General features: G+C 40.2%; 2 protein-coding genes across 3 annotated transcripts in view; both read left to right on the top strand.

The window, feature by feature from the left end:
• PIK3C2A (phosphatidylinositol-4-phosphate 3-kinase catalytic subunit type 2 alpha) overlaps positions 1 to 20,306 on the top strand; it is a 50,617-nt gene extending 30,311 nt beyond the window's left edge. For both annotated transcript variants that reach the window (XM_054635522.2, XM_077179867.1), the window contains exons 13-33: positions 800 to 967; positions 3,173 to 3,281; positions 4,042 to 4,184; positions 4,809 to 4,997; positions 5,385 to 5,478; positions 5,728 to 5,822; positions 6,154 to 6,334; positions 6,874 to 6,978; positions 7,998 to 8,090; positions 8,340 to 8,469; positions 9,920 to 10,056; positions 10,716 to 10,885; positions 11,153 to 11,309; positions 11,730 to 11,839; positions 13,035 to 13,242; positions 15,021 to 15,145; positions 15,539 to 15,656; positions 15,749 to 15,830; positions 16,250 to 16,359; positions 16,593 to 16,718; positions 17,298 to 20,306. In XM_054635522.2, coding sequence (XP_054491497.2) covers positions 800 to 967; positions 3,173 to 3,281; positions 4,042 to 4,184; positions 4,809 to 4,997; positions 5,385 to 5,478; positions 5,728 to 5,822; positions 6,154 to 6,334; positions 6,874 to 6,978; positions 7,998 to 8,090; positions 8,340 to 8,469; positions 9,920 to 10,056; positions 10,716 to 10,885; positions 11,153 to 11,309; positions 11,730 to 11,839; positions 13,035 to 13,242; positions 15,021 to 15,145; positions 15,539 to 15,656; positions 15,749 to 15,830; positions 16,250 to 16,359; positions 16,593 to 16,718; positions 17,298 to 17,480 — 2,833 coding nt within the window. In that variant the 3' untranslated portion in view covers positions 17,481 to 20,306. The remainder of the gene's footprint in view (positions 1 to 799; positions 968 to 3,172; positions 3,282 to 4,041; positions 4,185 to 4,808; positions 4,998 to 5,384; positions 5,479 to 5,727; positions 5,823 to 6,153; positions 6,335 to 6,873; positions 6,979 to 7,997; positions 8,091 to 8,339; positions 8,470 to 9,919; positions 10,057 to 10,715; positions 10,886 to 11,152; positions 11,310 to 11,729; positions 11,840 to 13,034; positions 13,243 to 15,020; positions 15,146 to 15,538; positions 15,657 to 15,748; positions 15,831 to 16,249; positions 16,360 to 16,592; positions 16,719 to 17,297) is intronic.
• A 108-nt stretch (positions 20,307 to 20,414) lies between these two features.
• Positions 20,415 to 24,857, top strand: RPS13 (ribosomal protein S13). The gene is made up of 6 exons (XM_054635548.2): positions 20,415 to 20,523; positions 20,769 to 20,817; positions 22,548 to 22,626; positions 23,500 to 23,669; positions 24,028 to 24,128; positions 24,780 to 24,857. The coding sequence occupies exons 1-6, from the start codon at positions 20,501 to 20,503 to the stop codon at positions 24,811 to 24,813; spliced, it is 456 nt and encodes a 151-aa protein (XP_054491523.1). The 5' UTR covers positions 20,415 to 20,500; the 3' UTR covers positions 24,814 to 24,857.
• The last annotated feature ends 1,316 nt before the right edge of the window (positions 24,858 to 26,173 follow it).

Raw genomic sequence — 26,173 nt, 5'->3', positions numbered from 1 at the left:
TTGGTGGTGAGCAAATTATTTCAGAGAGTTATTATTAATTATAGTAATTATTATGAGAGTTTCTAGAACACCTGCCTCCAGAGAGTACTCCTGTTACCTGTTTTTTTTTCTGGTGATGCATGGGATTAATTGTCAGATCTTTTGCTGGCAAGTACTGGTGTATTACAGTGAAAGCTCTGCTAGATTGCTCAAAAGCTGTTGACAGTAGTGTAGTGCTTTATAGTGCAATTGTCATGTTTTACAGAGAAATCAAACTAAAAGAACATTTTTAGGCAGTAAAAGCAGTGTAAACAAAAGTGGAAGCTTGAACAGCTCAGTGAAGTGTATACTCCTCAGCTGCTTGCTTTATGGGTTTTTTACTATTTAGAATTAAACTTTCAGTAGTTCTTGGTTCTTTCATTTGGATGGGAAACTATTGGCAGCTGACCCTTTCAGTCTGAAAAATTAGGAGTTGGCTAGCATGGAATTCTGTGTGCCCTTCCTAGTGAGTGGAGTGGGAAAACTGGTTATGCTGGACAGTCAATTGTGTGCAAGGAATGTGATTTAATAGACAGAGATTAAAAGGGTTGTTCCAAATCTGACTGTAGTGCAGGAGTGTAATTTAGCAGGTTTTACAAACCATTGGTGTGGGAGATGAAGTAGAGTGAAATATGGTTGCATGGATATTTAACACTTGTTCTTCAGTGTTAATTGACTTCTTGAAAGCAAGAGGCATAAATGGATTATATGGATAAGCCTGTAACTTACTAACTGCTGCCTTTTTTCTAATTGACTTATTTTTAATACTTTTATTTTATAGAATAATTTTCCCCATCCAGATTTCACAGTTGCCTTTGGAATCAGTCTTACGTCTGACTTTGTTTGGAATCCTAAATCAAAGTAGTGGGAGTTCCCCTGACTCAAATAAGCAGAGAAAGGGCCCAGAGAATTTGGGTCAGGTTTCCCTACCTCTGTTTGATTTTAGGCGGTGAGTATCCAAAAGATGGGTAAGAGTGTCAATATGATTTGCTCTGTGTAGAGCTTCCTCCACACCCATAACTACAGAAATTGACTCTCTGATATTGAATATAGTAGGCTATGATAAAGGTAGGAATTGTAAACTATACTGATACAGAAAAAGTACATTTCATTAAGTAGAGGACAAAACGTGGTCTTGTGTTGTAGAATTTCCATCTCACTGGCTGAAAAAAACTTCACTGCTGGAGGAAGTTGAATATTGTTTGGATGATTATACCCCAGAATATTCTAAAATTATTCCTTTTGATTCAGAGCTGGATTTATTTTAAACAATTAAAATAAAAGGATAATTAGCCAGTGTGTTAAACTTGTGGCATGTTTCTGGTTTGAACTGGCTTTCCTTCAAATACAGCTGCTGGATGCTGTTACATGCTTTTCACTAAGAATGAAAAGCCTGCTGTAACTTCCCTAAGCTGAGTGTTTCTGGATTGGTTCAAGTTGCTTTGTTCTTCCAGCTTTGATTATAAAGCTCATTCCAAAACACTTATCACTGGGGCAGCTACTCAGTGAGACATTAACCAGAAGTCTGGAACCACAGTGCCCAAATTAGACATCATGGTGCAGAAGTGATCACACCACTGTGAAACTGCTTCTGCATTCATGCTTAAGGTTTCCTATTTATGTGTGCTGCTGACTTCTAGGTCCTACTGGGAGTTTAAATGGTCAAGCAAGGCTGCAGAAAGGCAGCCAGATCTTTCCTGGGCAGTTACTGCTGTGTGTTGCTTGTGGCTGTTCCGTGTGCTTTGCATCCTCTGGTTCTGGGTTTGACTTGACTTGCTCTGCTTTCTCTTTTGTCTGGTGATGATTCCAGCAGCTTGAGGGTGTCACAGAGTTTAGGATTTCCTGCATTGCAGAGATGGCCTGCAGCTGCTTTCAGTCTCCACTAAAGCTTGGATTTCTGTTTACAAACTTTCCTCTTTCAACCTTCTGTTTAAATGCTGCATTTCAGTCTCCTATCTAAATACCACATTTCACAGTATTTGAAAGCACAACTTTTTATTTGAATTGCAAATTTATCTTGTCTTCATGGTGTTCTCATAGGAGTTAGTCTGAGGAGAAAACTGTATTTTCTGTTTATGCAGAGCACTACAATGGTGTGTGTTGTGCCAGAGCTTGCTGAGTGGCCTGTATGTAGGAGCTGTAGAGATGCTTAGTGATCTAATCCACTTGCAGTCCACATCAATTAAATCCAGACCAAAGTAATTAAAACTGGTAGCCAGATATTCCAGTTACAGTTGAAAATAGCATCAATGGCAGGCAGGAGCTACAACTTGAAACTAACTGAAATAAGGGAAGAACAAAACTGGTCATTTATGAGTTTTGGAAGAATCCATGGCCAAGTTAAAATTCCTTCTGCTGAAGTGCATGTGGAGTGGCTGAAGTCATCATTGCTTGTGGATGAGACAGAAGGCTGTGGCAACTGCATTTAATTGGAGAATTATGAAAAAGAATAAGCTGTTCAGTTGTGCTTTAGTGGCACAATTTGGTAATCTTTATTGGCATGACAAGCTCCTAGTTAATCAATATTTACACATAAAAACCTGTTCTTTATTTGAAATACATATAAACCCTAAAACATCTTTGAAAATATACTTAAGGCTTGGCCTTCAAGCAGTCTTCTGAGCAACATTTTGGTTTTAAAAGACTGATGGAAGTTTTCTGTACCTAACATTCAACACTTAATTGATTTATGAAGTGTCTTCAGTTGTGCCCTACTACAGCTGGAAATGGTATTAATGTTGGGAATACACTGGCAATTGCAAATGTCATTTGATATGCCCTTGCAGAATCTGGTAATGTGAGAAGTCCAGCAAATGGTGATGCCTGTAAGATTCATATGCCTGGGCCTTTTTTCTAGAAGTTAAGAAGAGTGTGTGTGTGTGTGTGTGTGTGTTCAGTTTTTTTCTCAGAAGCAAAAGTATTCCTTTTCTGAATTAAAGAACAGGGAGCACCTAATTTATCTGTGTCAACTAAATTAACACTGAACTCTTTCTTTTGCCTTTTCCACCTAAAAGTTGTGTGCATCTCTTTAAAGCACTTAAAGTACAGATGGCAGCCAGTGAAAATCAGTAAATCAGTAAATTAATTTGACAATAATATTTTGGTGAAGTAAACAGACTGTGATGCTAATAACCTGTACATGTTCTTTTCTCAGGTTGTTAACAAGTGGGACAAAGCTGTTGCAACTGTGGACCACATCACATCCACATCATGTGTCAGGGATGACCAGTAAGAAAGGAAATATGGAAAGAGTAGTATTGCAGGTTATACATAATTCTGATTTACTCTGTGCTTTGTTTGAATGCTGTGATTTGTTGTAAGTCATATTAGGTGAATGTTTTGAGGAGAGGGAAAGTACTGCTAAGTAATATTTGAAAGTCAGTATAGAATAGTGATTACTAAACTGTAAGGGCAAAGAATGGGAAGCTCTGGAAGTCTCTGCAAATCTGTTATTGAATAACTGTCTGGAAGTAAGAGAATTCAGAAGTGCTTTGGCATGACATGCTGCCAGTACTGGGAGAGAATGTTTTTGAAAGCAGTCCATAGAAATGGGTGCTGAGATGGGAGTGGTCTGGACACCAGCAGTAGCAATTACAGCTCCTTTACAGAAAATAAGCACCTCTCTTTCTCAATTCAGAGTTCAATTTTCCCTCCAAAGAGAAGATGCCTTACTAGGCATGGCTCAGCAGTCCCAAAACATGGCCTGAGTGGGTGGCTGGGTGGAAACCACTGGTGTGGGTTTGAACAGCTCTGATTATCTCTGCTCTAAGCATTCTCACTTCTCTTCTGAGGAGAGCTGTAGCCACTGCATTGTGCAATAACACAGCTGTACTTTTAGGAGCTGTAGTCATGTAGAAGAATTGAGATGGAAAAAAATATTCAGCAAACAGTATCTGGGGACTGTTGCACTTGTAGAACTAAAGAGTTCAGATACTCAACATCTGAGATTGCTGGAAGGGTGAGCTTTCTATACTTAAGGACTTGCATCATCTTTTTTTCTTTTTCCTTTTTTTTTTTTTTCAGATTGACTTCCCATCCCATACTTTTGATATTGAATATAAAATTCCTCAAGCTGCAAAGACTACTGTACATCATTCTGTAGAAACACTAGAAAAACCATTGAGAGAACGTCTCCTTGCCATTCTCTCCAAGGATAGCACCATTGGGTATGTCCATCTCTTCTTCAAAAAGAGCTGGGCTCTTTTTGCACATGACAATTTGTGCATGGAATGCTTATGTATTCTTGAGTTTCTGTTAATTTTTTTAATATATTTTGAAGACCTGTAGAGACTTAAACGAGAGATTGAATTAAACATGTGAAATCATGGAGTTGACTTAATGAATTTCCTTCTGTTTTCCTTGGCTGCTGCTGTTAGTTTCTTGCTACAAGACTGCTGCCCCTTTGCCTGCCTGTTATAGTCACCTGTTCCTACTTGGCACTTTCTCAGTTCCAGGGAGTTCCAGCAGTGGCTGTTCATGTGCCATGGGAGCTTTTCTGGCAGCCTTTCCTACTCATCTGCACCAAAAAAAAATTAATGCTTTTGGTTTATTTCAGATTATACTAAGACTTAACTTTGTCCTGCCCAAATTATAAATTAAACAAATGTTTTCTTAATGTTTGAGGCTTTATTTGGCTTCTTGTTTTGACTTTTGTAGAGGAAAGAGTAATTTCAATGTAATTCCATTCGGTGTGTTAAATTATCTGCCTGAATACAACAATCAGTGGCATTGGGGTTATTCAGGTGATGGTTTGTCATGTGCATTATAAACTGAAATGCTCTTGTCTGCAGGCTGTCGAAAGAAGATAAAGAATTTTTGTGGGAGAAGAGACATTATTGTCATAGCCATCCTAATAGCCTACCAAAAATACTGGTTAGTGCCCCTCACTGGGACTGGGCAAGTCTTCCAGAAATATATTCATTACTTCAGAGGTGGCCTCCTTTATCACCCTTAGCTGCACTGGAACTACTTGATTCAAAGTAAGAAAACTGTAAATAAACTCTCTTGTGTTTTGTTCAGCATTAAATGACTCTTCTTTGGTAGAAGATCCTGGAATGGTGTTCTGTGGGAAAATACTGCTGAATTTCTTGCAGAAAAAGTTAAATGATATTAAAATTTTAAAGAACCCATACTTACTTTATTGATGTAGGCTTAACCAAGTCACATAGTGAAAGCACAGCAACTGTGGTTAGGGTTCTGAAGTTTAACATGCAACAGGACAGGAGTTTATACAGCCAGAGTTTTGAGAGGTTTTGAGTGTGTTTGTCCTAAACATGCACATGCAGTTGCATCTTAGGTGATGAAAGACCTTGTAGGCCCCTTATTGAACAGAGAAAATTTGATGTGGATTTGTGGTGACTTTTTAGGTTTGCTGATCAGGAAGTACGAAATACAGCTGTGAACTGGATAGAGACATTGAGTGATGATGAGTTAACAGATTTCCTCCCTCAGTTTGTGCAGGTAAGACTTGCTGCCTACATAGAAGTTCAAATTTTTCTGGCTCTTGAATACACAAAGGAGTTGCTTCTGCCTAGCAGCAGAAGTTGTGTGCCTCTAACTGTAATGCACAGTAGGGGAAACAATTTGAATAAATAATCTCTTTGTGACTGTCCAAAGTATTTGAGGTAACTATCTGTGCATTAGTCACAAAATATATCTTCATCAAGAATTAAAGGCAGACCTGATTTATGTCATTTCCATTGTATTTAGGCATTGAAGTATGAGACCTACCTTGACAGTGCTCTTGTGAAATTTCTTTTGGCTCGGGCGCTGGGAAGCATTCGGGTTGCGCACTACCTGTACTGGTAAGGGGTTCTCTGTTCATTGATCATGTCATGTGTGTGCAACAAGATTAATATTGCAGATAAAAAATCCTTCCTAACATCATCATTCAGTAACATAACAATGGTTCTTATGAATGGTGATTATACAGAATGTAGATCCTGGTTGTGCTGTTGTTTTTTTTTAATGAAAGATAATGCCTCTACAAAGCACAAACTTCTGGTTTTTTCTATCCTGTATATCAGTAACTTCAGACATATATGGTACTGATTCACTAAACTATTTTAATGTCTTAACATTACATTGTTTGCTGTATTATCCATAGGAAAATTTAACTTATATCTTTTATTTCAGGCTTCTTAAGGATACACTGTATGATACAAAGTTTGGTGTAAGGTATGAGCAGATTCTGGGAGCTTTTCTTTCAGTCTGTGGAAAAAGGCTGAGGGAAGAGCTGGAGAAGCAGACCAGGCTAGTGCAGCTCTTTGGAATGGTAGCAGAAAGAGTAAAGCAAATGAGTGGATCTGCTCGACAGGTGTGTATATATTTTTAATTCAAAACTAATCCACTTAATTGTCTTTTTAGTCTAAATTCAAAATGTTATGTAAATGTATAGGAAATGTTATGAACCTGTTGCTCTGCAAAGTTTAATGAAGTTGATGCTTTTGTCAAGTTTGTTACCTGAAACATATGGTGAGGTGATAGGGCAAGAAAGTATAGGAGAGTTTCTGTGAATGATCAACTGGAAATGAATTTAAATCTCTTATTGCTGAAGAATGATCTCATCATGCAAAGGAATGGGATATCTGTTTTTGTGCTGGTGATAGAACTTAAGAGTTTGATGGAGTGGGATGCTGTCATCTGGTTCAGTCAAAAAAAGCCCCACAAACATGTGTGATGAATGTTACATTGCTAGGCTTAGGTATTTGTCATAGCTAAACCAGGAGCTGTAGTTTGTGGCATTCCTTTGACATTATGGAGTTAAAATAGTGCCTTCAGGGTAACTTTGTGCAGAAGTTTTCTGTAGATGATTCAATGAGAAAAATGTCAGCTGAATTTTCTTTCTGTCTGCAGGCTGCCTTGCAAAGTGGCATGGAGCGTGTGCAGTTGTTTTTCTTGAAGAACAAATGCCGTTTGCCTCTCAATCCCAGTCTTGTGGCAAAAGAGTTAAATATTAAGGTACTGCACATTCAGGGTTTCAAAACTCTTTTGTAAGAATTACGTTTAGGTAAAGCTTTTACAAATGAAAAAGACCACTTCAAGTGCTTGAAAGCTCTTTTATGCTGTGGAGATGGGGTTTAATCAAAAATGCTGATTGAATAAGGCAGCAAAATTCAGTGAGCAAAGATAAAATGTGTACAAATACAGTGTAAAACCAACAAGGGCACTTGTGTTAAAAAATATAGACAGATAGCTGTAATAACTTACTACATCTTCAGGCCCTGTCTCCTGAGACCAGCAATTCTGAAAGTGCATGAAAAAGTCCTGTGTGCATTAGTAATCAAAAGAGGAAATTGACCAAGGATATAAAGTTCAAGCAGTGAGTAAATACTGTGAAACATGTGGAACTGCCTGATACTGATTATATCCAGATATGCTGGAGAGGGAGGCAGTAGCTTTATTTTATTGTAAAGGTCCAGCAAGTAATAATGTAGGAGAAGCAGGTAAATTATTTTTCCAGAACACTGCAAGGTTTGACAATATCTGCTCAACCACAGTCTTGATTATATCATCATGCATGACTGAAAACCTAAAGGTTTGTTAATGCTTGAACTAATCCTGTGTTTGAGAGACAGCTCATCTCACTTTCCTTCTCTACTGTAACTATTAAATCATGAGCAGGGAATTGAAAGCAGATAAATGAGAAGATACTGTGAAACACACAAATACACATTTTTAATACATCTCCTAGGTTTCAAGAAAAAGCTGCTGATAAAATATTTATTCATGTTTTATTCACTCTTCCCTTCAGAATGTTTGAAACATCACTGTGCAGCACTGTTGGCTTTTGTACAAGAATTCAACAAATAACAGCCCAAGGGCTCGTTATTCAAGGGAAGCACGTATTCACCACAATGGAAATGTTAAAAGTCTGAATAGACACATTGTGTGTCAAACCTGCTTGTTGTCAGAATGTCTTGTTTTCTGGGCTAGCAGGAATAGTCCTTTCTGACCATTGACATTAAATCTACTTGCAGGCTTGTTCTTTCTTCAGCTCCAATGCAGTACCACTCAAAGTTGCACTGATTAATGCTGACCCGCTGGGAGAAGAAATTAATGTGATGTTTAAGGTAGGCCTTGCATGTGTATTGGAGAAAATAAAGAAGTTGAATGATAATCACTATTTCGTTGGTATCAATTAATTTTAGCATAGACCAATAAGCTTAGTTATTCCATGAGTTTGCTCCTGTGTATCTAGAAAGCAACAAGTGAACAGTCCATAAAACATAAAAATCTACCACATGTGAAAGTTTAATTGTAGCCTGTTTCGCTTTCAAATTTACTGTGTCACTGGTTAACTTTTTATTTTTCCATTTAAGGTTGGAGAAGATCTGAGACAAGATATGTTGGCTTTACAAATGATTAAGATCATGGATAAGATCTGGCTGCAGGAGGGACTGGATCTAAGGATGGTTATCTTCAAGTGTCTCTCAACTGGAAAAGACCGAGGTGCTAAACCAGATGCTGCTTTTAATCTTTGCTTCCCCCCTTCAATTTCTTGTCATTCTGATAATGAAAAACCTCTGAAAAGAAGGTGCCAAGTAACAGTTCCACTGCAAGGAACTTCAGTACTTGAGAGAATAATAAGTTAGATTGTTCTGAATTTCCTGATGGCTGAGTGGCATCCAGATGTGTTTTCTTGAGGGTTCTGTTGTCAATGAACAGTGGGACAAACAAATACAGTGATAAAAATCAAGGTTGCTATTCATGCTCTTACTGCAACACAAGAAAATAATGTTGCTACAGCAATCCTTATTCTGAAAGTTTAATTATGGTGAAAGTATTCCAGTGCAAACCAAAATGCTGAAGTGTTTGGAATCTGCTGCAGTTGTGTCAGGGAGTATCATTCTGGTTCTGAAACATGCAAAAAGAAGAAAAATTTGAACTAGCCCTTGACATGCACACACACTGTCCCCCAGCATTTGTGTCATATTCTGGTGAAAGTTCCTTGGCAAGATGAAGTTGTCTCTGGGGTTTGAAAGTAGGTCACAGAACTCTGAGTGCAAATACTGTGCCCTGCACCTTGAACATGCTTTTTGCTAGTTTGAGCTAATTCTCTAGAGCTAACCAATAGAAACCAAAGATATTTAAGAGGATAAACAATAAATTAAATATTTCTTTAGTCAGATGAACAGCATGACCAAAACTCTTAAATACATAGAAAAGATGGAAATTTAAGTTGGCAAAACTAAGCAAAAGGTTCTATTTATGTAAGACTTGCTTTTTAGAGAAACAGATGGCTTTTCCTCCTACTCTGAATGATGACTTGATTTATGTAGCTTTTTTTTTTCTTGTTGCTAATATTAGTGTCATTAAAGTACTCGAAATATTGACGGGGAAGAGTCAAATGGATCTAAATTACAGACATACCTTTAGTAGCTCTTGCCAAAATAGAAGTAAAATTCTGTTAATCAACTAAATGTTTTCCTTTTGTGATTTAGCTGTACAAATATTTTTAGTAAATTATTTCTCCAAAATAAGGCCACATATGAAGCCCACTGTCTGGTCTGTTTCAAGACTTGACAGCAGATAAAGTTACTAGATTAATTCACTATCAGTGTGTGGGAATTGCCAGCATCAAAGTATTTTGCCCAATTTAGAGTAAAAGTTTGTGTGGTAGAAACTAATTATTCAAAGTATAACTTAAGTGTGCATTCTAGCAACTGTAACTAGTTGTACTGAAGCAATCTAAGTTGGATTGCTACATGTTTCATGGTTTACTTTGTAACATAGCCTGTGGAAATGCTTGGGGGACTAACAGAATTATTTTTACACATGACCAGGTTTTCAAGGAGTTTGATCTATAACTGTAAGATTCTTCATTGTTAGGAATGACTAATAACAATGCAGCATCACTTAAGGAGATGCCTAAATACACTTTATTTTATTCTGTGTCAAGGCATGGTAGAGCTTGTTCCTGCTTCAGATACACTTAGGAAAATTCAAGTGGAATATGGAGTGACAGGTTCTTTTAAGGACAAGCCTCTGGCTGAATGGTTGCGGAAGTATAATCCTACAGAGGAGGAGTATGAAAAGGTAACTTTTCAGCACTGGTTTTTTGGTTTTGAAGATCATTTAAAAGGGCTAAGTACAATCTGATGAAAGAATGAAATTCATATTCCAGGTCTTCCATTGAAATGTTCGGTTTGTGTCTTTAAGAAACTTAATTTTTTTCTATAGTTGGAAAAGAGTAAATTAAAATCCCTCCCCTCTAAGAAGGAGCCAGATGGATTCTCAGGATTCTCATCAAGAGTTTTTATTTGATATAGAAAAAATGTGCTTTAAATTCAAGACAGGGGACTAGTGGCTGCTCTTAATTGAAGTTTAGGAGCAGTGGCCTCTTCTTGTACACATGAGATTCAAAAATTAAAATCTTTTTTTGGGCTGTAATCCCATTACAATACATTTGAAATACAAGTCTTGTACCCTTTTCTTTGCTAACTCCTCTTTTGTCTTCAACTACTATTTTCTCTTTCATTTATGTTAAAAATAAAATAACCATTTTTGCTGGAAAGTGGGATATCAAGAGATTTTGGCAAAGCTTAACTGTTTGAAGAACGGTATTTGGGGGGAAAAAAAGGAAATTTTTATTGCCTGGTTTGGATTTTGCACTCATCAAGGTGGACTGTTGAATACATGAATTATGTTTTTCCACTGATATTTGATCTCAATTCACTTCTTTTCTCTCTTCCCAGGCTTCAGAGAACTTCATCTACTCTTGTGCAGGATGCTGTGTAGCCACTTACGTCCTGGGAATCTGTGACCGCCACAACGATAACATAATGCTCCGGAACACCGGGCATATGTTCCACATCGACTTTGGGAAGTTTCTGGGACATGCACAAATGTTTGGGAGCTTTAAAAGGTATTTTCTGTACCTAAGCAATGTGGAGAATGAAGTGATTTTCTTTCTAAGTGTTCTCTGAGAGGTCTGCTGTAGGTCCAGTACCATGTGAATGTGCTGTGTAACCTGGGCCAGCACTTGGGAGAGGAACCCAATCCAAACCCATGAAATGGCATTAATGGAATATTTAATATTGTGACCTCTGGGTGGGGATGGAGGGCAGCAGGAAGCACATAACAACAAAGAGACCTTAAGATGAACTCATTAATTTCTGTGCTTCTTGAACAGGGATCGAGCTCCTTTTGTGCTGACATCAGATATGGCTTATGTCATTAATGGTGGAGAAAAACCCACCATTCGCTTTCAGCTGTTCGTGGATCTCTGTTGCCAAGCTTACAACTTGATAAGGAAACATGCCAGCCTCTTCCTTAACCTACTTTCATTGGTAATCATTTTTCACATTCAATTGAATTGATAGGTCTGTCATGCTGGGTTGTATTAAAAACTATGCTTTTTATGCTGCAGAAATTCATAATGCGGGTTTTTTTAAAAAAGCCAGAAATATCTGATCTACTTTTTGGGAAAGCTTCATTTGGAATCTTTTAAGCTTTTTTACTGCCTACCTCTTTCTTGAAAAATTAAAACTAATATACTACCACAAATTGCACTGCAAAGAGTTTTTAACTGCTTTTAATTCAGCAGAAATAGTGAATAACTGCTGATTATAAGTAATTGGTGTCTATTGCCATTAGTATTAAACAGATTAGTGCAGCTACAAACGAATTTGAGGGTCTAAGTCTTAATCATTTCAGTATAAAATCATATTTGGTTTATTACATTAAAACTAAATTTCAATTTCTTGTAGATGCTTTCTTCTGGGTTACCAGAACTAAGTGGGGTTCAGGACTTGAAGTATGTCCAGGATGCTCTCCAGCCCCAAACAACAGATGCAGAAGCCACCATTTTCTTTACAAGGTACTGGAAAAGGGAAAACTAAAATATCTCACAGTATCATCCTCTAAATGGAAGATTTCTGATAGGAAAAAGCCTCCTAGGGATGGTCACAAACATATCTGTACAAGTTGAATAGTTACAATGTACAATCATAAAAGATCAGTTAACTACATAGGTAAGATCAGTTCTGTGTAAGAGTAATGCTTGTGCTAAAGTACCTTGCAGATTCAGGGGGTGACCTGGTGTGAAAAATTGGTTTAAAGTGCTGAGAGTAAATAATTCTGTCTGGCTGTTTAACAGCTACATTTTGAATACACCCTAAATTATTTAATAGCTGAGTATATGATGGAAAGCATGGTAAAGAAGTTCTCTCTTGGAGAAGTGCTTTTGCACAATGGGGAGGGAGGGATGATCCTATGCTAAGTGGAGGAGTGCATACAGTGTAACTGAGATGTTGCAATGTGCTATAAAAGTGCTACTGTACTTCAGATACACCGGGGAAACTGCAGTGGTGTGCATGCAACTTAAAATCAGAGAAAAGTTTAGGCAGGAAGGGACCTTTAAAGGCCATCTAAGACCAATCCTCCTGCAATGAGCAGGGGCATCCCCAACTAGGTGAACGTCCTCAGAAATGTGTCCTGGCATCTACAACATCTCTGGGCAACCTGTTCTGGTGTTCCACCACTCTTACTGTAAAAAGAGTTTTCTTTCTTATATCTAATCTGTATCTATCCTCATACACTTTATCCCTTGTCCTCTTACAGCAGGTGCTGCTAAAAAGTTTGTCCCCATCCTTTCTATAAGTTCCCTTTAAGTAGGAATGGCTTCCCCATGAAAGGCCACAATAAGAACTCCCCAGAGCCTTCTCTAGTCTGAGCAATCCCCATTCTCTCAGACTATTCTCACAGGAGAGGTGTTCATCCTGCTGATAATTTCTGTGGGCCTTCTCTGGACCTGCTGCAACAGGTCCATGTCTTGCCAGGGCTCCAGAGTTGGATGCATGTCTGGAAAGCCTTCACATCTCCACTAAAAACCTATTCCAAATTTGGATACTGAGTCTTCTATTAAATGTTGATATGATACTATTTATATAGCCCAATGATCACTCTTAAAAACCTTTTCTTTGTCAGTAAGAAAGAGGGTTTATTTTTCTTCACCTTGAGTCTGATGCATTGACAGAACCACTTTTGTGTGTTTTGATGTTTCCTTTTTCTAGGCTGATCGAATCCAGTCTGGGGAGTGTTGCCACAAAGTTCAATTTCTTCATTCACAACTTGGCTCAGCTGCGTTTCTCAGGTCTGCCTTCTAATGATGAGCCCATCCTGTCATTTTCTGCTAAAACCTATTCTCTCAAACAAGATGGCCGAATCAAACAAGTGTCTGTGTTCACCTATCAGAAGAGATACAACCCAGATAAACACTATGTGAGTACCTGGGAGCTGTTTCCATTCAGGGAGGATAATGGGGTGTTTTCTTCCAACAAGACACAGGGAAGGGACAGGGACAGCTGACCAAAACCAGCCAGAGGGATATTCCACAGCCTATAATGTCACTGTCAGCAATAAAAGGCAGGTGTAGAGGAAGAAAGCAGGAGATGGGAGAGGGTTGTCTTCCAAGGTGGCTTTTTGGGAACTGGCTGAGCATGGATCTGCCTGTGGGCTGTGGCGATTGTCTTGCATCACCTTCCCTCCTCAGAAGCATCTTTATCTCAGCCCACAGATCTTCTCGCTCTTGCTCTCCCCACTGTCCCACTGGTGAGGGGGAGGGAGTGAGCAAGCAGCTGTGTGGGTGCTGAGCTGCTGGCCAGCAGCAGCAGCACTGCTAGAGTACAGACTGGCATTTCTAGCATCCCATAATATCTTGCAAAATGAAAACACCTCTTGAAAAGCATCTAGAAGGAAGTAGAAAGGGCAGAAGTAGTGTTGGTGGAGATTATTTTAAAATACAGAAAGTTGAGTCATGTTGACGGGCTTTTTGTAGCTGCCTTCTGTAAAATGGCTCCTTCCTGAGTAGGAGTTGTAAAATCAGACACTCTGGTTTTGGTCTGACCTTCCATTAAAGTTTGGTTTGTTCCTCCTAAGTTAGAGCATTGTTTCCTCTACTAATGCACTTACACTCTCAGTCTTACTAGATAAACCAACCATTGCGATTTGCCCTCAGATTTTAATAGACCTGGGTTACACTTTGAGACTTAATGTTTGTATTCCTATGCAGATGTGCAACTTTCTTCAAATTTTTTTAGTAGTTTTATTTCTCTACTGGTATTTGCTGGGCTGGAGTAATCAGCTCAAGTTACATTGTCCAGAACTTTTTTATAACATGAGCTATATTGATAGATGTAAATGTACGTCTCTTTCCAAGCTGTGTTTGCTGTAAATATCTTAATCTGGTAAGACACCAGCAAGGGAAAGCAGAACAAATCTGACTAATGCTGGAAGTGAAGAGCTTTGTTCTGAATCACTGTATAATAAATGAATTTGAGTATCCTGGTCTAAGCCAAAACAGCCTCGCCTCTTCCAGGAAACTGTTAGGATGGTCTAGATTCTGTCCAGATTTTAAAAGTTAAATTATATGTTAAAAGTGTAACTCCTCTGCCCATAAAATGAGGATGCTGAACTGAATTTTCTGTGCAGCTCTCAAACTTAATTTCGCTTAAATTATGTGAATGTGCCCTGTGACTGTACTCACAATACTTTGAAAAATTATTTTTGTATAATGCAGTGCACTTGCATCCTCCTGCCAAATTATCACTTTAAAAGTGGAATCCTTTAGAATTAGGAGGGAATTAAATTGAAAAAAATGCACCTGAAAACTTCTGTGGTGGTTCTGGCCCCACAGATACATGTCTTAATGTAATCCTGCACCAGTGTTAACATTTTGCATACCTGGCATGGACTTCCAATGAGGCTTCAAAGGCAGAGTGTGCACAGTTCAGCCTTACCTACCTTCATCATCACCCTTCATCTGTCAGCTGTGGATCTACCTTGTGGGAAGACCATGTGATGTTACTTTGCATGATGGGCTACTTATAATTCTACTATGAAATGCCAGTGTTGGAATAAGGGATATAATAATGGGATATGTATTCAGGAGAAGGATTGCTATAGGAGAAAGAGTTGATTGAAGAGTGAAGAAAATTATATGGTTAAGTAATTTTATAATATTTTTATATCAAATACTTTTATTTTTGTGTTTTGGGCAGATCTATGTAGTGAGAGTTTTGAGAGAAGGGCAAGTTGAGCCAACATTTGTCTTCCGAACATTTGATGAGTTCCAGGAGCTCCACAACAAACTTGGCATTCTCTTTCCTCTTTGGAAGTTACCAGGGTATGTTCCTAACTCACTCATCACTATTACCAAAGCAACAAAACTGCTCCCAGCTGGGTGGAGCAAGAAATAGCTTGAAATGGAGACAAAACTGCTGAGGGGCAAACTAGACCTCAAAGTTGGCAATTAAGGGAGAAAGCAGTTGTCTCTCAGACTTAAGGAGGAGATCCAGAGGAGCATCTCAGTGTTGTGGTCTCTGTCATATCACATATAATAATTACCTATCAATATTTCCTTGCCTTTCTGGAGTGTCATAACCCATGCTGTGTTTCCACTCTGGATTGGCAAAAGACCCCCAGATGTCATCACTTGAGGATGGAAATGACAATGGAACCCAGCTGTACTTATTTCTGATAAAGTAACTGAAAACTCTGTGTTGTTCTTCTCATGTAGCTTTCCTAATAAGATGGTTCTGGGAAGAACACATATCAAAGATGTAGCAGCCAAAAGAAAAGTGGAGCTCAACAGCTACATACAGAGCCTGATGAACAGTTCTCCAGAGGTGGCAGAAGTGAGTATATGTAATTTAAATCAAATGCAAATTTTCAAGTTTTGGTGCTTTTTAACACTTAAACTAACATGTAACATTTCTTCCAAATTTAGTGTGATCTTGTTTATACTTTTTTCCATCCATTACTTCGTGATGACAAAGTGGAAGGAATAGATGGAATAGCCAAACCTGCAGGTAAGGGATGTTTATAAATTGAATTATATAGTTTCACACATTTACAGTGTGAATCTTTGGAATGTTTTTTACTTACCTGGAGTTTTCTCTCACTGAAAACTGCATCACTATCTTTCCAAATGTGCCTACATACAATTTCAAGGACGTACATACCAAAAGTTGCAATAATGTGTGTTATCACTTGGGCTTGTTTATGGCTTGCCTGAATTATTCAGATTTTCACTCCAAACCTCCAGGCTGGTTCTTGCAAGAGAATGCAAAACCCTTTAAAACCTGTAGCCTTTCACCTGTTAGAGAGCTAGAAATAAAATCAAGAACTGAACTTGGTCTAAGACTTGTATTTTTTCCCATATGTGATAAGTCAGTGTAGTAGTGATGAAAATGTACCAGTATCACAGAAGAAATAATTGTTATTTCAGATACAAGTCCATCAAGTCCTACCTCAGGCAAAGTGGGAGGAGAAGTGAAGCTATCCATATCCTATAGAAATAGCACTCTATTTGTCATGGTGATGCACATCAAAGACCTGGTAAGTGGAGATACTGCACTCTCTGCCAAAAACTTTCCATTTTCTCAATTACCATCCTGACTTAGATGGATGCAGGAATGGTGAAACTCTCTCTTTTCTTCTAAATTTTCCAACTGCCTGCTTAATTAACTGCTGCTTTTGATTAGCTTGATTGCAAAGTCTGCACACTTGAAAATAAATATGCAGTTAAGTCCTAATTAGTTTTCTAACTTGTCTTGTTTCTTTGGCTGTAGGTTACTGAAGATGGTGCAGATCCAAATCCCTATGTGAAAACCTATTTACTTCCAGACACGCACAAAACATCCAAACGCAAAACCAAAATCTCCCGGAAGACGAGAAACCCAACTTTCAATGAAATGGCAAGTTCAAATTTTATGTGACAACTTCCTGTAGCTTACTATAATCTCTTATTCTAAACAGTAATTAAAATATTACTGCTTTAGACTAAAAATAGTCTAAAAAGAAAGTGAATATGTATAAATGGAAAAGGAACTGTTTCCAAAAACTTTGTGCCCTGTTTAAATATAAAGCATCTTATAGCATAAGATCTTATGAAGATCTTATAAAGCATCTTAGTGGTCAGTGTGCAATTACAAGGAAGCAGAAATTTCTCAGACTGACTCTGAGGAGTGATGTGGAGAAGGTAAGGAATCTTAAACTAAAACTCCCCCTGCCCTGGATTCACTGACTCATGATGTGGACAAAAATGAATTCAGAAGTCTTGGTGTGTAAATAGTACATCAGTCGTTTTAAACACTTAACATGGGGAGTACAGAATAAGACAGGGATGTCCTTCAGCCCATTATGTGAGAGAGGGATGTGCTGAATGGTCACAGTGTGTAGTTCAGACATCATCAGTGGCTGGGCAGGCAGAAGAAAGGGCAGCCTGGGTAATTTCTTTTGGCTAACCAGACAATTCCTGCATTCTCACCTCCCAGCTTGTGTACAGCGGATACAGCATGGAGACTCTGAAACAGAGGGAGCTGCAGTTAAGTGTGCTGAGTGCAGAATCGTTACGTGAGAACTTCTTCCTGGGTGGAATTACACTGCCACTGAAGGACTTCAACCTGAGCAAGGAGACTGTGAACTGGTATCGACTGACTGCTGTGCCCTACCTGTGAACTCAGTCACCCCAGAACAGTTGTATTCACTTGTGCTTTGTGCATCTTCCTACTTGAAGATAACCTGTACATCTGAAAGCAAGAGACTCTCCATTTCAACAGATATATTGGACCAATGTTCAGGTAGCCTCATTTGGAGGATTGCAAAAAAACTGCTTTGTACCCATGTGATGTTAGCAAAGCATCGTTTGGAAGTATTTAAGAGTTGTGGGTAAAGGAAGGGGTTTTTAAACCATCAGTGAAGGTGAGATGAGCAGTTTGACCATGCTGGTTGGTTGAACCATAACTCAGTCATTAGGCCTGAGGATGCAGTGCATTTTTGCTTTTGAATTGTTGCCGCTGTTGTGGCATCCACGACACGATGCTGGAGAACATCAAAGAAGTTGCATATTTTAGGATTACATTCCCACTACTAATGAGACATCACAGAAACAGCGACAGGTAAACTTTTGGTGTCTGCACACACACCTGTAGAAATGAAGGTTGAAGGGCTGGGAAAATTCCTTAAAAACATTTAATTCATGCTTCTCTGAGACTTATTGGAGTGAGTGCCAATAGTGGAAGTTGTAAATAATGGTGCCTTATAATTCAAATGCTTCTCTTTTACCTCATTTCTGGTATTTAAATATGTATACATATTAACTTTGAGCTCCTTATACAGGGGGAACATTCTCATATTTGATACCTTGCAGGTCCTACTGGAAGCCTTTTCCCAGGATGTTATTTACAAATAGCATCACTTATACTAATCTTCACAATGTATTCAACTTAAATAAGTTTTTTTTCCTACTCCATCTTCTATCCATGGTCTCCAAAAATTGAATGAAGACTGGCTGAATGTGGTACTGTAGGAAATGTACCCAGCTTCTCAGTGGGGGTTTTTGTTATAATTTCTAGAACTTTTCAATACTGCAGTGATTAAGTGTGGAACAGATTCAAACACTAATCCAAAGTGGCATTTGCATCTGTGCTTCCAGGGAAAGGGTGGCCTCTAATTGAAAAGCACCATTGCTGGCTGAATTGCAGGCCAGAAATTAGTTCCTATTAACAGCTTTGAGAGAGGAACTTGGCTGTTTTTTTTTTCCTTTAGCAGTTCACAGCAATACAGTTTCTCACTCCCAGTAAGAACTACTCCAACTAAACTACTTCATTTCAAGGAATATTAGATTTGAATATATTGTGACAGTGGAGTGCAATTTTCACTATCTCCCATTAATACCACTGCTTACTTAATTAGGCCTTTCTGCACTACAGGTGTCACCTTTTTGTTCACCTAATTTGGGATTTAGGATGTTCATGTTCTGTGTAAAGAAAGCTCTAAAGTTGCACACTTCTTTAGTACAAAATTGTGAAACAAACTTTTAAAGTGAAATATGCAACTATGAATGAGGACACAATACGGGGAAAGCCTTCTATCTACCCAACACTAAAAACCTATTTTATAATCCAATTTTCCTTCCCCTGCTACTGACCAATCTCCCTTCAGTACAGAAGAGAGAAGTAAACTTGAATCTCCTGGTGCCTAAATGATTCATGGTCCAATTTCATAGGAATTATTGCAATTAAAAAGCTAATGATACCTTGAATGTTAGAAACTGGGCCAATACTAATGGGCGCTAACAAATCCCAGTTGTAGTAGGCATCCTCTGCATATTTTTCATTTAGTATATAGCCTGTAAATAATAAACTATATAACTAACTAGATATATTTCCTGCTCACTTGATGCTTTTGAGACTTACTCCATTCCATCATTAGAATCACAAGTCACTTAAACACAGGAAAGTAGACTACTGTTTTTGTGAAACGTTCCATTGTGAAATAAAATGAAAGCAATATGGACTGCCTTTTTTGCAGTTTGCTATTAAAGCACAGTGTCTTACAGCACAAAATACAATTAAACTAAAATCATTTAAAAGTTATTTGCAGTTTTAACAGTTGTCTGGACTGAAAACAAAAAAAAAAGTATAGTACTGTATTACTGTTAGCACATGTCCTGACTTCTGATTTAATCTTCTTCATAGCTTAACTCATTTTGTGCCTTTCCCTTCCTTTTCAAAACCGTCACTGGCTGGAGCTTTTTATTGTCATGGATTTTATGTTGTCTATGGGATCTGGCCTTGGCCTCTCCTCACGTGTAGAGGACCAGCACCAAGTTTGCACCTCTTTGCACTATTCTCAATTACAAAAAAACTGATTGTTGCAATAAGAATTTTACCGTGCTACATAGAAAAACCAAGATGGATGTGAAAGAGGGAAATATTTGATTGGGATGGAATATACCAGTATGCTAAGTAGCTTGAAATTGTAGTTTTAACAGCTTTTTATATCTTGTTTAATGAAAAGAAAAAAAACATCTTTTATGCACCGTTTGACCTGCAGCCAGAAGTGTTATTGTCCCTCCAGACCTTGTGTTGGAATCCGAGAGCAGCAGCTTGCGCTAGGACCTCTTCCTCTACTAACCTCCAACTTTGCACTGAACTTTTTATTACTGCCTTTGTACGACAGCTGCCTGTCTCTGGACGCATGTGCGATCTTTGGTAAACGCTCTTTTCTCTATTTTTACAACTGTACGGTTGTGTAGAGCCCCCGTCACCCGCCTTAAGGCCGGGGCTGCCCCGGGGCCCGCCGTGTCCCCCTCGCCGGGCGCTCCCTCGCTCCCGGGGGGGCAGCGAGAGCAGGGCGCCTCCCTCCGTCTGTGTATCTCTGAGAACCAAATACTTTCATTAAACGATAATAAAGATGTACAATATGGCCCCGCGTGGGGCGCGTTCGCTGTGACTCCGTAACTCTCCTGTACGTACATTAAACACTATTCTGGAATAAAACCCAGCGCGTGGCCGGCTCTGTGTTGGAACGGGGGCGGCGGGGGGCGCTCTGGGCGGGACGGCTGAGGGGGCGCGGGTGGGGCGCCGCTGATTGGCTGCTGTGGGCAGGGGGCGGGGCTGGGTCGGGACGGACGCTTCCTGCGGAAGTGCGCGGGAGGGGCCGCTCCTTCTGCCCGCTCCGCTCTGCCGCCATCATGGGTCGCATGCACGCTCCGGGGTGAGCCGCAGGGCCGGGCCGGGGCCGCGCCCGAGGGGCGCCCCGAGGCTGCTCTGGGGGGCTGGGAGAGCACCGCGAACCGGGCCGGGGGCGGGAAGGCTGCTGCGGGAGCGCTCCGGCACGTGTGCGGATGGCGAGGGAGGCGGGCGGCCGTGCGGACATGGCGGCGGGGTGGGGAAGGCTCGGGCCGAGGGGCCGCGTCCCTCAGCTCGGGCGCTGAGTGTGTGATGTGCTTCCTCCCGCAGAAAGGGCCTGTCCCAGTCGGCCTTGCCCTACAGGCGCAGCGTGCCCACGGTGAGTACCTTCCCCAGAGCCTTTCCTAGAACCTTCCATAGAGCCTTCCCCAGAGCTTTTCCTAGAACCTTCCATAGAGCCTTCCCCAGAGCCTTTCCTAGAACCTTCCATAGAGCTTTCCCCAGAGCCTTCCCTAGAACCTTCCATAGAGCCTTCCCCAGAGCCTTCCCTGCCCCGTGCGCGCTCCGGGAGCCACAGCGCAGCTCGCAGTGCCCGCGGAGGGAAAGAAAACGAGATCTGTAGAGTTTGGCGTCATCACTTTCAAATTGTGGCCTTTCAAATTGTGTAAATGCTTCCTTGGCGTGTGATGGAGCAGGCTTCCTGGTGAGGTCTCCTTCTGAGGAGGCATTCAAAACCCACCTGGATGCAATCCTGTGTAATCTGCTCTATGTGACCCTGCGTTGGGGAGGGGTTGGATTAGATGATCTCCGGAAGTCCCTCAGCCCTGAAAATTCCGTGGTTCTGAGATGATCCTTAGTATACTGAAGAAGCAAGTGTGTTTTCATAGCCAGATGGTTTGTTTGGCAAAGAAATCTCTTTTCGTCTTCTATTTAAGTATTTCTTCAGATACTTCGAGTCTGTAGGCTGGTAATTCCTGTAGACTAAATCATTGTTTTCGGACTCGAGTTTGCAGTTGTGGAATTTATCGATTGCCTTCAGAAATGCTTAAAACCAATTTGGTGGTCAGGGGACTAAAAGAGATAGTTCTGGTGTGCTCTTAGTTCTTTCAAGGGTACTTCCACTTAAAAAGGCTTTCTCTGTCCTCCTTTGCAAGATCATTTCTTGGAGCATCTCTTTATTGGCAGAAAGAACAACTTGTGTTGCATGTGGGAAAGCATGGAGTAAAAACCAGTGAAATGACAACATAAACACAAAATCTGTAATTAAATAAATACAATTAAAAGTAATGTAATATAAAGGTGCTTCTGATGGTTAAACAGTTCAATAACAATTAGCATGAACATATGCTATATCAGTTTTTTAAAAATTCTGTGGGGATTTTTTGCTTAGTTTTATTTAGATTCTGTCTTAAATGGTGATCTTTAGAGCACTTCCATGTTTCTTTTTGCTGTGCTTTTCTATTTCATACTGTGATAGTAATGAAAATTCAAAATCAAGAGCTTCTGTAGCTTATAGCAAGTCAGGATAACGTGACTTGTTGGTGTTCTTTCCTCATTAGTAATCATGGAAGCAGTGGCTTTATCTGTACTGTTTAACTTAAAATTAATAGAAAAGGCACAGTCCTATCTTGGTAGGTTCCTTTAATTTTAATTAATTAGTGTACTTTAAGTGTGATTTTTCACGTCTCTCTGTAGTTTCTTTACTGAGAGGTGGTTAAATGGCTCTCAATTTTGTATTTATCAAAGGACCTAGGTGAAGAATTCCTTCCCAAGGATAGTGATTTTTTTTGTCTTTAACATTGGATTTGTGCTTCTGGTGTGACAGTTAAAAGTGAAATGATGATAAAGCAGTTGGTTGGAGGCTTTCTGGAGTTTTTTAAATGGAGACTCATCTTTACCTCTGCCTTCCCTCGTGACATTTCACTAGCACTATGGGTTTATTATATGCTAAAAACTTCTGTATCATTAAAAGTGCAATTTCAGTTCTTGATTGTTTTTTCAGGCATTACAAAGCATCTCTTTCTACCATTTATTAGAAGTTTTCATGTAGCTTGCCTCTGTATTAAGCAGTTGTTAAACAGGTTGGCTTTTTTTTCTAATTTTCTTTAGTGGCTGAAACTTACTTCTGATGATGTAAAGGAACAGATCTACAAGTTGGCTAAAAAGGGCCTGACTCCCTCCCAGATTGGTAAGGATTATAAACCACTCCTGAATGGGGACAAACCCACATTTTTCTGACTGTAATATGTTAATTGTTCCTTCAACCTGTAGTAAATAAGGTGCTAAGAGAACACAGCTCTTGTGGTGTACCTGTGCTCACTGTGGGTGCCACTGAGAGTCCTGGGATAATATCCTGCCACTGGGACATTATGTGTGTTGTTCTTGCAGGGAGAGTATTTGGTGAGGCAGTGGGTTGTTTCTGGTTTGTTTCCAAGTGGAAGACTTGAAGCATCCATTTCATCTTATAGCCTGTCCTTAGGAATGGCCACTAATAGGTGTTATAGGGAAGCCTGGTGTGCCCAGTTTCTTGTAGGAAATTTTCCAATACCAGGAGCCCTGTGGGGATTACTGAGCCAGGCACTGCAGCTGCACCATGGACTGGTTCTGGGGTTTGAACCCTTCCAGAGCTGAAGTGTTTGCACGACACAGGCCATAGCTGTGTATGCAGTGTAAGTAGGTGCTGTGTAAATGAATGCTTTCTGTTTTTGTAGTCCTGAAAGCAATATTAATTCTTTCTGGAGGGATCCATAGAATGATTAAATATGTTGCCTTAATGAGTCCTGTTGAAAACTTTCCAGTAGTATTGGCAAAGATGAGCACCTCACCTACGTTAGCATGATGGGAGAGTCAGTTGTCTTTTAAGTGTTCCTACACAAAGTGTTTCAGTTTCTGTAAATTGTATTTTGCTCACTCATTGTCTGCCATTTCTTCAATTGCTACTGGAAAGGTTTTAACTTGGAGAAGATCTTTTTTTGGCTAGCTTGTAACTGTAAGGTCAGTTTGACAAGATTGTTGGTGTATGTTTCTTCTTTTCAGTGTAAGATGTACGTGTTTGTTTCAGGTGTGATCCTGAGGGATTCCCACGGTGTTGCCCAGGTTCGCTTTGTTACTGGCAACAAGATTCTGAGAATCCTGAAATCAAAGGGACTGGCCCCAGACCTCCCAGAGGATCTTTATCACCTGATCAAGAAAGCAGTTGCTGTTCGCAAGCATCTTGAGAGGAACAGAAAGGTGAGTGCTCCTTCAGTTAGATAACTCAGTGTCTGTGATTTTAAATTACACAGTAGTTAGTGTACAGCTTGACAAAGCAAAGACTCTTTGTGTGATGTTAGCCCCCCTTTGAGTGAACTCCTGAGGCGGGGGAGGTATTTTGAGCAAGGAGAATGGTCTTTGGAAAGGATTTTAAAAGCAGTGTTTAAACCATGTGTTTCTGGTCCTGCTCTGACTTTACTGAAGCTTTGGTAACAGAAATGTGAAGTTTTCAGCAATAGCTGTGGATTATTTGCTTTACTGAAACTCATCTGAATTGTGTCTTGAGAAGTCCCAAGTAGTTGTGATGTTGGGGTTGTAATGTAACTTTGTTTCTCAGGACAAAGACGCCAAGTTCCGCCTGATTCTGATCGAGAGCAGGATCCACAGGCTGGCTCGCTACTACAAAACCAAGAGAGTGCTGCCACCCAACTGGAAGTAGTAAGTCTTCTCCTGCATTCCTCTTGGCACTGAGGACTGCAAGGTCTTGTAAACTGTGCTGGGCTGTTATTCAGAGGGTGAGGTGTGTGATAGGTGTGTATCGCACACTAGGCAGCAGAGAACAAGTATTTTCATAAATAATCAGTGGGAAAATCCATGAAACTTACACCTGGGCTAAATGACTGTTGTAACTCTTGGTTAAAAATCATGGTCCCAACAAATGAAGTCACTGCTAGGCAATTTTTATAACAATTTAAACGGTGGTCTTGCTTCTCAGGTACTTTTATAGTTCATGTCACTTTCAAAGCTTAGTAGCTGTGACAAAAAGGAAAGTAGCTTGTAAGCTTTTCTCCAGGAGAGGTAACCACCATAGAATTCCCACAGATGTTAGGATTAGACTTGTTTCCCCAAGGAGACTCAAGAGCAGCTAGCCTGGTTTTTAAATATATGGGTTTGTGCTGTCACCCTAGGATTTTTTATTGTAAAAGGAAGAGTGAAATCTTAGGCCATACAAATTTTTAAATAGTGATTTAGCTGCTGGTAGTAGTTAACTGATAGTTAAAACTTTTAACTGAAGCATTGTTTTTGATAACTAGTTTAAAAACTGCTTCTGCAATTAATATTTCTCTCTTTTCTCTCCTCTCTTTTTAGTGAATCATCGACAGCTTCTGCCCTGGTTGCATAAGAGCTGGCTGTGACTAACTGAAAGAATAAATTTTCGTTACCTGAGTTTGTGTTGTCTCTAAGTGGTTGGTGTGTTAGAGGCTCCTGCTTGTTCTAGGAAGCTGCATGTGAACAGGATGTTTTCCAGGTGGAGCAGACACGTGGCTGTGGTTTCCACATTGCTGTCCTGCAGTATCAGATCTGGGTTGTGCTTGTTGCAGTGCTACACCAGCTGGATGTTGGTGTCTGTGCTTAAACTGGTTTGGTTTTTTATTACCTGAGAGCCTCAAGTTAGTGAAGTGTCCTGTTCATTCACTGCAGATGTGTTTTCTTCATCTGGGGCTGTGCCTCCTGTGTCCTGTAGAACTGGCTGAGAAAGCAGTGACAGCAGGAAGATGAAGAAATATAGAAATTGCAGAAGGGGTTATGCAGGTGAGGGGTTAAAACAGGAGAGGTTAATTAATTAATCACAGGTCATGTGGACCTGTTGCTTGTGCAGAGAGCTTAAGCAGACTTCAGGCAGTTCCCTGGCAGTAACTTGCTGTCATTTGTAAGTAATTTTAAGAGTAATCTTTGAGATTTGGGTGTGGACAGCAGTTGTAGCTGTTCTCAGATGTTGTGTCTTTACTGAAATAGTTTTCCCTAAACCCTAAGAGCAAGAGCTATTGGATGGTCATTGTTGCCAATGTTGTGTCTCCAGATTTCTGATAGCTTTACCTGAAGTAGTTTTTCTGCTGAACAAACAGAAAACGTAGGAAAAAAAATTCTCCTTTTCTAGGAGAAAATTATAAATTGAGTTACTCTGAGTTGTTGTGACTTGCTTTTAAATGTGGGTGCATTACTTGACTTGTGTCACCTTGAGAAGTAAACTGATCCAAGCCGTGTCATTTTTGTACAGTGTAGTAGCTACTTCCTAGATCATAACTAGCAGGACCTGGATTTCACAGAAAAACGGGATTCCCTGGCAAATGGCGCAGCTGAATACAGAGCTGTGATCCGGAGGCAGGTGCAGCATTCGGCCGCAGCCCGAAGTGCTGTCCGAGTCCCTCCTGCACGGGAGCAGCCCGGCCGGCACTCGCTGGCTCCCCGCGCTCCGTGCAGGTGCGGGACGCGGCCGCGCGGGGGCGCCCGCAGCCGGGAGCGCTGCAGCTGCGCGGGCCGAGCAGCGCCGCCTGCGGGGCCGCCGCTCCCGGCCCGGGAACAGCGAGCATTTCCGAGCTGCCAGCTGCTCCGGCGGCTCTGGGAGCTTGCGGGAGCTCAAGGTGTTCTCCTGAGGAGGGAGGAAGAGGCGTACACCGTATCTCTTGTTGAGGAATGGTAATGGTGTTGCAATTGTACTCTTGTGTTCGGGGTTCTACTGCTTATGTTGCTAAAGATTCTGT

Source organism: Agelaius phoeniceus, chromosome 6, assembly GCF_051311805.1.
Source record: "Agelaius phoeniceus isolate bAgePho1 chromosome 6, bAgePho1.hap1, whole genome shotgun sequence".
NCBI lineage: Eukaryota > Metazoa > Chordata > Aves > Passeriformes > Icteridae > Agelaius > Agelaius phoeniceus.
The sequence above is the reverse complement of the archived record's forward strand: the minus strand, read 5'-3'. Positions and strand labels throughout refer to the sequence as shown.